The sequence below is a fragment of the Ursus americanus genome, chromosome 10 (assembly GCF_024610735.1).
Source record: "Ursus americanus isolate L20-20 chromosome 10, mUrsAme1.1.p, whole genome shotgun sequence".
NCBI classification, from domain to species: domain Eukaryota; kingdom Metazoa; phylum Chordata; class Mammalia; order Carnivora; family Ursidae; genus Ursus; species Ursus americanus.
In genome coordinates this window covers 2224141-2238544 of record NC_142136.1, presented here as the reverse complement: position 1 = coordinate 2238544, position 14404 = coordinate 2224141, and the positions used below count along the sequence as shown (strand labels likewise).

General features: G+C 48.1%; 1 protein-coding gene across 13 annotated transcripts in view; it reads left to right on the top strand.

Annotated features, from left to right (window-relative positions):
• ARHGEF7 (Rho guanine nucleotide exchange factor 7) overlaps window positions 1-14404 on the top strand; it is a 126485-nt gene that overhangs the window by 67916 nt on the left and 44165 nt on the right. For all 13 annotated transcript variants that reach the window (XR_006775470.2, XR_006775471.2, XM_045772914.2 and 10 more), the window contains one exon: window positions 7604-7692. Coding sequence is in view for 11 of the 13 variants with exons in the window: in XM_045772914.2 (XP_045628870.1) it covers window positions 7604-7692 (89 nt within the window). In the remaining 2 variants the exon portion in view is untranslated. The remainder of the gene's footprint in view (window positions 1-7603; window positions 7693-14404) is intronic.

Below are 14404 nucleotides of genomic sequence, written 5' to 3'. Positions count from 1 at the left end.
TCCGGTGACATTTGGGAGTTGTTTCCTAAAGGACTTGGGCGTGCGCGGTATTGGTGTTGTCAATAGATGGTTTCACGGTGTGCTGTCACCCTTGTGAGGTCTGGCAGTGCCGCACCGACGCCTTGGTCTGGGGGGTGTGGGGCCAGATAGCTGGTGGGGACAGATGCAGCTCTAAGGACAACTACCCATTGCATGAGGGGGTAGTTGACTTAAGAAAAAAAAGTATTTAGAAGGGGCGCCTGGCTGGCTCTGTCAGTGGAGCAGGCAACTCTTGATCTCGGGGTTGTGCATTTGAGCCCCACGTTGGGTGTAGAGATTATTTAAAAATCTTTAAAAAAAGAAAGCCATTATGTGTCTGTGTTGACTTATGTCAGGGGCGACTGCATCCTGTTCCACCAATTTTTACGTCTTACTCTGTGTTTCCGTGTGCACGTGCATGAGAGAGACCCTTTTAAACACATATATAACTGCATTTGGGTCACGTGGAATCCTTGGTTTTTGTACTGAATGGAGACAAGTAACCTTGGAAAATTTCCTGTTTTTCTGTTTTTTGTTTTTTAAAGTATAAATAACACGTTTGCTCCGATTGGTGATCTGTCGTGCTGAGTATTCTTTAGCTGACAGTCAGACTAAAGGAATAACCTTCTGGGAATAACTTTCCGTGCTGTGCTCGCAGATTATCCAAGTGTATTCTAGGGAAACTGATCCCTGTGTTTAGATGTGGGCGTTTGAGACAGGCAGGAAATGCTGTTTTTACTCTATTACTTCACAGCAGTGGAGAACTCAGGGGTCACAATGACATGCTAATATTGTATCCTCAGTTATTTCTGTGACTTTCTGATTTTGGACAGGATTTCTTTTTGGAAGGTGTGTTTCAGATAAGCACTGTAATTCACAGTGCCATTCTTCATTTTCTGTAAACAAAGTGTGCCAGATCTAACTGGCAGTCATGCAGGAGCATTTCCTTGTGAAACAAAAATATGGACGTCCTTTAAATTGTGAGTTTCTCCTTGTTACACTTCCTGTATGAGTTTTGTTCTTGAATAAACACACCTGAGGTCTGCCTCTCAGTGACCTCTTCTGGGCTGCCTGTCTCCAGGTAAGTGCTCAAGAGCGTCCGCTAGATTGGTTTGCCCTTGTAGCTGCAGACCGCAGCCTTGCTGTGTGTGCCTTTGACCTGTGTGTGCTTTCTTGTTTCACATAACCCTCTTTGAAGACCAGTGTCCCCCAAGAGTCTGCAAAAGGGTATTTCCAAACCTTGCTGCGAGTGTGCTTTTCTCCCTGAATATGTATCCCCTTATGGCAGGTACCCCCTTTATTTAGCATTTATTTTCTATGCACATTGTTTTGATATGCAAAAACAGTGGAATTCTGCTTTTTGTACACACAGGTGCATGTTTTATGCACATTCTGTAAAGAATATCTTACATTGGAGACCGAAGGGGAGAAGCAACAAGGCAGTGGTCCTGGGGGAGAGGGACTCTGCTTGCTGCTGCTGCTACTGCATCGGTCAGTAGTGGGCCACACTACAGGTCATGCGCCCCTGGGTTGGGGGGGTCGTGTGTGCTTTTGACATCAAAAAGTGACCTAAAACGCAAGCTGGGTTTTGGGTGCAGCGATTAATTTAGTTATGGAAGAAAAGTGTTATGATTATAATCTGCAGGGAAAGGGACAGAGGTAACAAGTTTGTTTTTGTGTTGCTGGAAGTGAATGTGTGTGCGTGCGATGTTAGGTTTCTGAAAGCACCCCGGATAAGGCTGCTCTAGAGGGTAGGCCTGCCTACTGTTTCTTCCAGATGCAGATGTGATAACAGGTGGGAAGAGTTATCCCACGTAGGATTTGTTTCTCTGATGCGTGTGTGGGGAACCTGGCATGATGTATGGAGGGGTCTGGGATACAAGGGTATGGAATTTTGCCAGGAAGTGGGAGTGAGTGTTCTCCAGATTAATGCAGTGTGCGCTCCCCCAAACATCTGTGTTAGCGAGTGTTGTAGGGGATGTTCTGTGTGTGTGTGTGTATGTGTGTGTATGTGTGGCCGTGTCCTGGTGACTGTGATTGAACACCCTTTTCCCAGGACATGGCCCCTAGAGCAGCTGACATATACTAGTTTGGGGGTCAGAGTTGATAGTCCTTCAGTATCAGGGATGTTCTTTTAAAGTTTTTTGTTTTCTTATAAAACGCTGTTGGGTAGTACGAGCCTGTAAAGACCAAGCAAGGAGGACAGAAGCCCCTGGGGATGGAAGTGGAAGTCCCACTTCACCCACCTCCACGTCCACCCCACAGCTGCCTTCCAGCTCCCGCCCACGTGCCGGGACTTCTCTGCGTGTCTTGGACATGCTGTCCCTGGGCGCCTTGTCTTCCCTTCCCTCTTCCTCGTAAGCTTGGGCTTTACATTTTCTTCTCCCGTTGCTTCCCGTCATTGGTAATGCGTGGCAGTAAGCTTGGCGTGTGCTCGGCTGTGCCCCACTCTGTAACACGAGCACCTGCCTCTGCCTTTCTGCAGCCACCCGTCCTGCCTGCGGTTGGCCGTGTTTTCCACGTTCCGCCGGCAGGACTGTGGGGAGTACACTCACTTCCAGAACCACAGGCAGCATCCATTCAGCAGGTACTTGAGTGAATGCTGTTGTGGGAACTGGGAGAATAACAGTGAAAAAAACGAAATGTCTTTCCAGAAATCCTGACACTTACGTGAGGCTCCCTGAGTAGAAAATGAGGTGGAGTAGACAGTTGAGAAGGTGAACGTCCCCTGGGCGCTCTGCTGGCATTAAATAAAAGACTAAGAGGTGGAACGGGGCACGCGGTGCAGGTCTTCCCGGGTTCCCTGGGCTCCATAAGCCAGCTACAGAAAATCACTGTTGGGACGAGTCTGAGTCTAGGGAACTCCGACTTCAACTGGGTATGAGAGGATAGGAATGACTGTTTTTGTCTGCTGTGATAATGTCTTGATGGTTGGGTTTTAAAGTCTGAGTCTGACAGACATTATAAAGTTTTGTTGGTAAATTGCTAGAACCTGGGATCTCCTGTATAATGCTTCCAGAAAAGAAGAGGAGGGGCCTAAGGGTTAACTGTTGAAGCTACAGAAGTGTATATATATTACTGTCTCTCTTCTGTGTAAGTTTCCATAATTCAGTTGCAGAAAAGCAGGGGCAGCATCACCCTAACGCGGAGCTCCCTGAGCATTTACTACTAGCGCGTTATCACTGAAGGAGCGGGGAGGACTCGGGACCAGGTACCGTCCAGGGCGAGGGCACTGTGGCAGCGTGGAAGCTGCTGACGGCAGAATGAACCCATACAGAGTGAGTGACGTGACCCGGCATGGGGATTCGTGGATGAGGTGACAGCTGTCGTGCGGAAGATAGGAAGAGGAAGTGGGAATTAGCCACTCCCAGGGCTGGCTGCGGGCTCTGTTGGGTCACTTACATCACGGATGAAGGGGCCCCAGTGGATGTGGAGCTTTCGGACCAGTTGTTCGTAATTGTCCTCTTCTGTAAGCGTTCTAACTCCAAAAACAGTCACAAAAGAAAGCCTGTGATAGTTGAGTCACATGCCGTGCCTATATCTGACCGTCGCCTTTGCCTGTAGCCAAGAGTGAGGGCTGTCGTGTACAGCAGCGCCCCCTCATTCGTGGTCTGTTCCCTGTGGTCACCTGAGGTCCGGAAGCAGCGACGTGTGTTGGGAGGTGAGTGGTAGCCTGACGCGGTGTCACTCAGCTCACTCCTTCAGTGGGCATTTTATCTCCTCAAGCTCTCACTTCGCTGGGTGAGTCCCAGACAGGGTGACTTTTATTAGAGTCTATTGTTAGGGTTTTCGTTAATCTCTTACTGTGCCTAACGTACAAATTAAACTTTATCATAGGTCCGCACCTAGAGGAAAAATCGTATCATGTGTAGGCTTCGGTATTCTCGGTTTCGGGCATTTCCAGGGTCTTGGAAGCTAGGGCTCACCAGTTGGGGAGGGGTCTCCTGTATGGGCCTCCCCGAAGTGTCCCCACCTTCAGTGCTGCTTAGAGGCGCCCTGCCCTCCATCCAGGCGTGGTTCCGATTCTGGACAGCATCTTCTCCAGTAATGCTGCCTGCTTGCTGTTTTTGCTTTCTCCTGAAAATCCTGTTAGCTTATTTTGCCCTCTGTGGCTTTTAATCTGTTTTTTGTATGTTTTGTTTTGCTGGGCTTCATTCATTTGGAGTCCCCTTCTCAGACGTTTGTGTTCACCAGCCTCCCCTCACCAGGGGTGGTAGCCATCTAGTGCCATTTTAGTGACCAGAGAGTTCACGTCCAGGAATTTTTTCATTATTTTCCAGGTGGTTTTTCATTTTCGTGGTGTCTTTCTTCTCCATTGTGGTTCTTTCTTCCCAGTGTTTTATTTATTTTATTTTATTTTATTTTATTTTATTTTTTTTTATTTTATTTTTTTTATTTATTTATTTATTTATTTATTTATTTATTTATTTATTTATTTATTTATTCGACAGAGATAGAGACAGCCAACGAGAGAGAGAACACAAGCAGGGGGAGTGGGAGAGGAAGAAGCAGGCTCATAGCGGAGGAGCCTGATGTGGGGCTCGATCCCATAACGCCGGGATCACGCCCTGAGCCGAAGGCAGACGCTTAACCGCTGTGCCACCCAGGCGCCCCTCTTCCCAGTGTTTTAAACATACTTACTCCGCCCCGTTTCCAGGTCTTGGGTACTCATTTCCCTTGCATGTCCTATTTGCTTACACTGTTGACTCAGTTCTTCATGGGCTCATACTTTCTTGTTACAGATCTGTCTTTGGGGGTTCGGTGGGGGTACCTGTGTACCCTGGCTTGCGGAAATATTCCTACAGAGGAACCTTTGCTTCCTGAGGGACTCCCAGAGTTTTTCTTGACCTGGGCAGATCCTGGTGGGCCTTCGGAGGTTGGTGTGCATTTGGACCATATACCGCAGCAGGGGCAGGGTCCGGGCTTTGATTTCTCATTGGCTGTGTCTCCCATCCCTGAGTAGCCAGCCCACATCTGTGCTGTTTCTCTGGATCGGTGGCCAGGGGCTTTAGGCTTCTCTTTGTCAGCCCTAAAGGTCACCAAGAGATCCTCCTGTTTCAGTCTGTCTGGCCCCAACCTCAGCCCCCACGGGCCCTCCCTGTCAGTGCCACTAGGGATTCCCCACCCCCTTTTCTCATTTAGCACATTCATGCGTAAGTTTTCCTGTTTTTGGTGTTTTTAGTTTATCTCAAGAAAGGGAAAATCTGCATCCTATGGCCCCTGGAAGGGCAGCATGAAATTACATTCTCTTAGTTTCCCTGCCTCTCCATCACAGTGGATTGTATCAATCCTTAGCTATCAGGTGGGCCAAAAATGGGTGGTTTCGTGTTTTGTTTTGCTTAGGATACTGGGAAGGCTGAGTATTTTCTAATGTTTCCTGTGCACATTTTTTGTTACGATTGGCCATAACTTCTTGTCTGGTATATTACACTTTAACGTGTGTAGGTTTTGTTGTTCTTGTTTTTGGGGGGTGGGGGAGTAGGGGAGAAAGTGCTAGAAGGCTCCCGAAGGCTGCACAGGAGTTCCTACGGTAAACCTGGGAACCTAGGCCCCTGTCGCTGTTGTGTTGAGGAACTGTCACCTCTGGGCATGACTGTCCTGAGAGTCCAGGCACTGGGATGAGTGCGGGCAGGCCCTTGTGTGGCCGTTAGTGGGGAGCCTGACGAGCCTCTGCCTCTGCCTCAGCCTCAGCCTCGAGGCATTAGCTGGTCGGGGGCAACAGCCTCCTGCAAGCTGTGTGCGTCAGGTGTCCGTGGCAGCCAGGCTTCTTCGCACGGGACGCCTCGCAGTTGGCAGCCCTGCAGACCTGCACGTCTCCTCTGTGAGGCTGCTCGGGGCTGGCCCTTCTTACCTTAGGACCCTCTGTTGAGAATGGCACCCGAGGTTTGGAGAGATGTTCTCAAGCCCTCCCGTCCCAGCAAGTTCCAGCAGCAGCCAGCAAAGTTGTGGACTCCCTTTTGCGAAGGGAGAAAAGACCCAGTGTTTGGACTGTGCCTACGTTGTCTGGCTCTCTCCTGCCTACCCTTTATTTTGATACAGTGTTGGTAGCCTGAAACTTCTTTTCAAAAAGGTTTTTCCTTGTAGTCGTCCTAGTAAGTTAATTGAATGCTGTTATCTGTGGTGTTGGGAGGTGTGTCTTAATTGAAATGAGACAGTTAGCAAATTATTGGCTTTTAAAATAGTTCGAAGCAGATTCAAGTTAGTAGCGTGCATGTTGGTGTTTGTGGTCTCAGTGGCTGCCATTTAGGCTCCAGTGCTCTCCCCTTTACTTTATTTGTACTTGTCCCCTAAATTATGGGTTTTAAAGATGAAAAGGCATTGTTAGGGTGAAGGCGTGTCAGGTTTTTGTTCTGTAGTTACACACTGGCTGTAGGTGCGCGATTGGGACGAAGAGTGTGGTAGCTAGAACAGCTTGGTATTGCTTAGGGGTTCAGAAGTAACTCTTTTCTCACAGAGTTCTCTTTTCCATCCTGTGGGCAGAGAGCAAAATTCTTCCAACTTTTGTTCATTATTTTCAACCATTTGGAAGATCCTTACGGTGAGGCATTGAAGGAAGGTTTAGGTGGACAACTGCACAGGAACAGGAAGGCCCACAGGGTGTGTATTTTAGGTGTTTGGGGTTTCTTTTGCTAGGAAGGTAATGGCACTGGGCAGGCAGTTGGAATTAGGGACCCGAAGCTTTGGGAGTGTTTGCGGAAGTGCTGTAGAGATTCTGGACGGGCAGGTGGAAGGATGCTGAGCACGGCACACCAGAGGGACAGAACGTCGATCTGGATGGGCAGGTGGAAGGATGCTGAGCACGGCACACCAGAGGGACAGAACGTCGATTTATACAGGGCAGGTGGGTGGGACTGTACGGACTACATCCCCTGGGACACACTCCTCGGAATTTCTCCTCGCCCTTGCTCCCCACCAGCCCCAGGAGCCTTGGAGGAGGACCAGTGGGCCACAGAAAATTCCCCCCGAGAGCCGTGTTCTCAGTTAGCAGACGCTGCTTTGATATGTGTTACACTGAACTAAAGCTGGGCCACGTACAAATACTTGGTCCTTGCAGTCGTCATGATTGCGCTTACTGTTGTCTCTGGCGCACAGGTTCTCAGGGCTGCCTGGTGTTTTTTTCTGTCCCTGCTTGGCGTGTGGCTTTCCTCCTCATCATCACTTGGAGCCAGATCCTACCTGCTTAGAGACACTGCGTTCTGAGTGCTCTGGATTCCTGAGGTGTTGTCCAGACCGGGGGTCGCCAACATCGTCTCTGATTCTGTTCTGTGTTTTATCTTTACTCCTGAGTTGTGGGTGTAGCTTTGCTGGTGTTCTTTTATCAGCTGTCAGTAACGGAGCACAATCTGTCAGATGTTGAGCCTGAAGAGGGAGTGCGGGGTGAGTGATGTGTGAGGCGGGGGGACACTGACTCCCTGACCTCAGGGAGCTGAGCGTGAGGGAGAGAGACCCAAGTCTCTGTTCAGCTTCCCGTTTTGGTTGGTGGTTGCAGTGGAGGCCCCTGGACCCGTAGCTCTGGGCTGTGTGGGGCTGGTGTGTTTGGGGGTCTCAAGTGCTGGTCAGTAAAACTGTTACATTTTCATTTCAGAAAAGCCCGTGTCGCCCAAGTCAGGAGCACTGAAGAGCCCTCCCAAAGGATTTGACACTACTGCCATTAACAAAAGTTATTACAATGTGGTGAGTCATTGAAAACCTGTTTTAAGAATAACTTGTGTTTTTGTTGTTGTTGTTTTTTTTTTGATTCTCAAACTCTGCAGGGTAGGATGTAGGTAAACTACAAGGGGCATGAAGGAGGGTATAAAAACCATCCATTATTGGCCGCACAGTTACAACCACCATTAATGTTCTGCTGTGTTTTCTTCTCATCTCTGTTTTATAATCTCATATTTTTGTTTCAATATTTATGTAGAATTGTACCACTTTTGTCACATAATGTAGTGCTCCCTCATACCATTGCAAGTCTTCAAAGATGAGCTTGTAAGATGACGCGTGATGTGACTTAAAGCCATTACGGGCATCAGATGGCATTTTACTTGTATTTAGAGTAGATCGTAAGTGCTTTAGATCGATTACTGTTTCTAGTTTACTTGCATCTTAACGTTAAGTGTTTCCTGGGGTTGATGTACATATGTATCAGATAGCATGGAATCACAGGAGAGTGTCTACATGCACGTAGTAAAGATGAGTGTTTTAGAATCTAAAACTGCATTTTGAAACTTAAGAGCTATTTGTGAACTTAAAAAATACTTGTGATGTTAAGTCTAGTCTAATCCTTCTTGGTCCCTAAACCATTGCATATACAGCAGAAACAGGAAATGATACTTTTTATTTGGATAACCTTTTAAATTGCTGGCATAGATTGGTGTGGTAAAGCAGCAAAGTGAACTTCGTCAATGTGGATGGGTCTTATTCTGTGGAAAGTCTGCATTTTGGGTTTCTTCGCCACTCCTCGTCTTCCAGAGAAAGTCTCCTGATCGGGGTTGTCCATCTGAGTGCTCGAGGCTGCGCATCTCTGCCGAGGACCAGCTCTGGGCTGGTGCTGCTGTGAGCGGTCCTGAGGGTTTCGGTGTCTGCGCTGCTGGTAGGAGAGGGTGAGGATGCGCGGCTCTCTGCCGGGCTGACCTGTTGCCGCAGCCTGCGAGTCTGTGCCGTCGGCGTGCTGAGATTCACTTTCCGTTGGCTGCAGATCTTACAGAGCATGTGAGCTCAGGAGGGTTTGCTGTCGTGACACACAGTGGCTCGGTACCCGCTCTGCACCAGGCCCTGGCAGGGGTGGTGGGTTGTAGCGGTGGGCAGAAATGCAGCCAGCCCCTCTTCTCATTTGTGGATGCGGTTCATTGCTTCCCCCCCCCCCCCAATCTCCGTGCTCCCTCTGCCGGGTTTCCCTTCCACACTTCTTGTCCCATGACCTCCGTGCAATGCCCTATCTCAGATTGGTTTTCTTCATGTTGGCCAACGCCAGGCCCCTCTTCCTGAGCAGTCCTTCATTGGGCCTCAGCCTCCGCTTCTCCCACTTCCTAGTCTTTTCCCAGTCTTCTCTGCTTCCTCTGACCGCAGGCTTCCACGCCGTCTCTGCACTGACAGAGCACCAGGCTTCCCAGCACAGCCTGTACCCCAGCTTAATGGGGCCGCCCACTTTTCCTGGTTGTACTCTGTGCTCCACGTCCTTTTTGGTTCTTTGTTGGATGTTTGTTCCTGGAACATGGCTCTACTGAGGTCATTGGTTTTTAGTGGGCATTAGGCTATGTGTGTGGCTCCGTGCACACAGCCACAGTAAGAGTCGTTCTGTGGTTCTTCAGGGTTTCACAGTACGAGAACTTGTGGAGCTGCCTTTGCTCTTGTGTTCTTATGTAGGACATTGGTTTCTTTCTAGGGGAAGGCTTCATGTGGCGCGTGCTAGTTATAATCCACAGTGATGTTCTGAAGGAGCTTGCTTCTCTTAGAGGTTCTGTCCAAATAATTGTTAGAGGAAGCGAGTTAGCACCCTGCACCCTAGCGCCGGCTGCATTTGTCCTGTCTCTCTAGTAACCTTGCTTCCACTAGGGATTTTGTCAAAGTAGGCAACCATGCTTTCCTTGAAGTCCTAGCAAGTTGTTTTCCTTTGCATTTTATACGTGTGTGCGCGCACACACACAGACGCATGCACACACACAGACATGCACGCACATACACGCTCCTAAAGATTTATTTACTTATTTTTTGGGGGGGGGGAATCCCAAGCAGATTCCCCGCTGAGCACGGAGCCTGGCGTGAAGCTTGATCTCACCACCCTGAGATCATAACCTGAGCTGAAATCAAGAGTCGGATGCTTAACCAACTGAGCCCCCCAGGCGCCCCTTCCTTAGTATTGTAACTTCTGCAGTCCTCTTCAGCTTGAAACATAATCAGTGCCTTTTTTAGATCTCCTTCTTTTAACTGTGCTCATACGGAGTAGAGAGCCATAGTATCTCATGTGCTGTTCTACAGTCAGCTACTCGTTCATTCATAATATAGGAAAACACCTTGACCTCAGAATCACGTCCAAATTGTTGTTTACATAAAGCTGTGTTAGTGAATAACACGTGTTAAAATTGCAGTTGTTATGGACATAACGCAGAATTCTAGAAATCATCTTTTGGGATACCACTCACATTTTATAGGGGAGAACGCAGAAAGCTCTAGAGGTTAAAGAACTTGTCCAAGGTCACACACTGGTTAGTGATGAAGTCAGGAATAAATTCCTCTTCTTTGAGGTTTGTATTTATAAATGATGTAAAGTAACATATAGAACAGAATACCACATGCAGAGGAAAGTAGAGTAGATTATGCATTCAGCATTTTCATTCTGCCTTGTGTGGTTTCGTTTTCACAGGAAACTAGGTATTTCACAGGAAGTATAGGTATTTTTAACCCCACTGATTGGAGAAGGTTCTCCAGGAGGAAAGACCATTCACAAAAGACCAGGTCTCCGTGTGGGCTCAGCAGAGAGCAGTGGGGAGAGCTGTAGGTGGGGGTACAAGCGTATTGAAATTAAGACAGGAGACAGGCATGAATGGGTTGGATCTGTAACCTGCTGCTCCTGTATGGTGGTCAAGACAAGCCAAAACACTGGGGGTACAGAGTGATTCTTGGTGACTTAAGACTGTCATGGGACATTCATCATGTTTCCTCTTCAGGGGACTCCCACTGCGCAAACGTTCAGTGTGATGGTGTCCACAGGTCTCTGAGGTGCTGTTAATGTATCTTTGTTTCTTTCTCTTCTTCTGACTGAATAATCTATTGTCCTTTTTGTTGGCGGGTTCTTTTGCATTTCAGATCTAATGTTGAGCCCCTCTAGTGAATTTTTCACTTTATCACACCTTTTAGTTCATGATTTCCATTTGGGTTCATTCAGATTTTCCATTTAAAAAAAATGATTTATTTATTTGAGTGAGCATGCAAGTATGTGGAGGAAGGGGCAGAGGGAGAGGGAGACTCTTTTTTTTTTTTTTTTTTAAAGATTTTATTATTTGACAGAGAGAGAGACAGCCAGCGAGAGAGGGAATGCAAGCAGGGGGAGTGGGAGAGGAAGAAGCAGGCTCCCAACGGAGGAGCCCGATGCAGGGCTCGACCCCAGGACCCCGGGATCACGCCCTGAGCCGAAGGCAGACGCTTAATGACTGAGCCACCCAGGCGCCCCGAGAGGGAGACTCTTAAGCAGACTCCCCACTGAGTGTGGAGCCTGACACAAGGGGCTCGATCTCATGACCCTGAGATCACGACTTGAGCTGAAACCAAGAGCTGGATGCTTAACTCTGAGCCACCTAGGCATCCGCATTTGGTTATTTTCATGTCAGATACAGACTGTATTTGAGTCATTGTTTGACTTGACTAGTTTAGAGCAGTTTTAGGCTCACAGTAGAGTGGGGAGGGTGATGGAGATTTCCCACGGACCTCCTGCCTCCAAATGTGCGAGGCTTCCCCGTGATCAGTGTCTCTGGTGGCTTGATGGCACGTATTTTAGTGCAGGAGAGTAACCCACTGTCTGGATGGGCCAGTTCATACATCGCCCGCCAGAGGACATCTTGCTTGCTTCTAAGTGCTGTCAGTCATGAATAAAGCTGCTGTAAATTTGCGTGAACAGGTTTTTGTGTGGACATGTTTTCACCTCCTTTGGGTAAATACCAAGGAGTGCTGTTGCTGGGTTGTGCGGTAAGAGTATGTTTAGTTCTGTAAGAAGCTGCCACACTGTCTTCCAGTGGAGAATTCCTGTGGGACATCTTCACCGCGTCTGGTGGTGTCCGTGGTTTGGATTTTGCTGCGGTACTAGGCGTGCAGTGATGTCTCCTTGGTTTAATTGGCACTTCCCTGATGACAGGGGATGTGGAGCATCTTTTCATATGCTTATTTGCCAGTTGTGTATTTTCTTTTGTAAGGTATCTGTTCAGTTCTGTCCACTTTTAAAGTTGGGTTCTTTTACTGAGTTGTAAGAGTTCTCCGTATGTTTTGGATAACAGTCATTTACTAGATGTGTTACTTTTTCCCTTTAACTTTGTAGTTTGAGGATAATGTGCATGGGTGTAGCTTTTATGGCATTTATCCTGCTTGGTGTGCTCTGTGCTTCCTCTGATCTGTGGCTTTGGTGTCTGACATTAATGAGGGGAAATTCTCAGTCATCATTGTTCAGTTTTCTGTTCTTCTCCTCTTGGGATTCCCATTATGTGTATGTAACACTTGGTGCTGTCCCACAGTCCTTGGTTCTTCTCTTGTGTTTTCTTGTGTCTTTTCAGTCTTCAAGGATTCTGTTAGGTGCTGGAGCCTGTGATTCTTTCTTTAGTGCAACCTGTCTGCTCATGAGACCGTCACAGGCGTTCTTCTTTTCTGTTAGTGTTTCTCTATCAGTTTGCAGTTCTCCTTGCTGGCTTCTCTTGCGTGCAGCCTGCTTTATCTGCTAGAGCCTCCTGCATGTTAATCATAGCTGTTTTCAGTTCCTGGTGGGATCATTCCAGCATCCCTGCCATGTCTATCTAGCTCTGATGCTTGGTCTCTTTGCATTGTGTGTTTTGCCTTTCGGTGTGCCTTGTACATTTTTCTTGATAGCTGGACACGCTGTGTCAGGTAAAAGGAAGTGTGTAAATAAGCTGCTGTGAGGTGAGGTGTGGGGAGGGGAAGCACTCTTTAGTCCTGGGATTGCTGTGCTGAGTGGAGTCCTGTGGACTTCATGGGGGTGTTACATACCCTTCCGCCCACCCCCCACGAGATCAGATGGCTACAGTGAGCTGGGGCTGGGTGTCTCCCTTCCCCGGTCATTGAAGCAGTTTGGGCTCTGGCTCCCTCCCTCCCTCCCCTGAGGGCAGAGTCCTCATTAAGAACAGAGGCTGAGAGTATTTCAGAAAGGTTCTTCTCCATTTCTCTGCTGGAAGCCCACGGGCATTTTCGTCTGATACTTTGGGAACCTGGTCAAACACCTAGACATAAATTTCCCAGTGTTGTGGGGGCCTCTCTGCAACCGGCTCTCCCCCGGTGGTGGTAACTCTCAGGCTTGTCTGCACTGAGCCTCCAGCCATCCGTCAGTTCTAGTTCCTGTGTTCTAACCTTGTTGCTGGCTCCAGGCTGGTTTATGCCCTGCCCCCTCACCCCCCGCCCCGGCCTCTGGTGAGTTGGGCTCTCAGTGTTTGCCTCTCAGCCTCGCCAGTCTTGGGCTTGGAAGTTTGCCTTGTGTCCTGTCCTCTCTCCCCTGTGGATCCAGGACACATTGATTTTTCAGTCTATTCAGCTTTTTACTTGTAGGATGGAATGATGATTTCACACAGAAACGGGCAGAATGGGAAGTCCCTGTTTGAACAGATTGATAGCAGCTGTTTAGAAGCCTTTACCTGCTTAGCCCAGTGTCGAGGCCCCTCAGCCCATTGCCATGGAGTGCCTGGTGTTTGTGCGTGGGTCACATGTTCTTGGTTCTTTGTGTATCTTGTAAATTTTCACTAAAAATTGAACACTTTAAATTTTAGTAATCCTGTCTTCTGAACTGACTCTCCTACTCCCAGGATTGGTTGTTACTTTTGTTTACTGACTGACTTTGACTGACTCTGCAGTTTTATCTCCCCCACAGCCACTGATGGGTTCATTTTGTTAAAGCTTGGCTTCCCTAGTATTCATACTCAGAACCGCAGAGCTTGGTATGTAGCCGAAGATGGCACAGAGATTGGGCTGAAGCAGGTTGCCATCCTCTGCCAGCGGGTCTGTATGTGGTCGGTTGATGCACTGGGGTGAGAGGAGGCTTTTTAGAACATAAAAGCAGTGAATGAAAACAAAGGAAAATATCGAAATTGATTAGGCTTCCTAAAACTTTAATAAATTCTTTGCCTTTGAACAATGGAAATCAAATTACAAGTTAATTGGAACATTTGTAACAGTTACAACAGCACTAGATTATCCTTAATGACTGAGGAGCTCATGAAGGCACATACATTAGGATTAGTGGGTAAATATGAGCGGATACGAGCAGTGTAAAACTAGAATGCTGATGGTTGTGTTGGAATCGTTTGGGCTGCTGTAACAGTGCCACAGACTGGGCGGACGCCTCCCTGTTCCGGAGGTGGGAGTCTGAGATGAGGGTGCCGGCAGGCTTGGGGTTTGGGTGACTTCCGTCTTCCTGGTTGACAGAGGGCTGCTTTTGGTGACGTCTTCACATGGCCGAGAGACGGAGCCAGCCTCTTCATCCCCTTAGGTGGCCCCAACTCCAGGGGCCACCACACCGGGGATTTCGGGATGTCCATACGCATTTTGGGAGGACACAAACATTATCTACAGCACTCTGACAGTATGGTTAGGCTTTTCATAAAAATTCTGATAGCAACTGTTCACATATCTGTGAGCAAAGATTTAAAGAGAATCTTCACTCTGATAATGGTGGAAATGTAAATCCATAGTG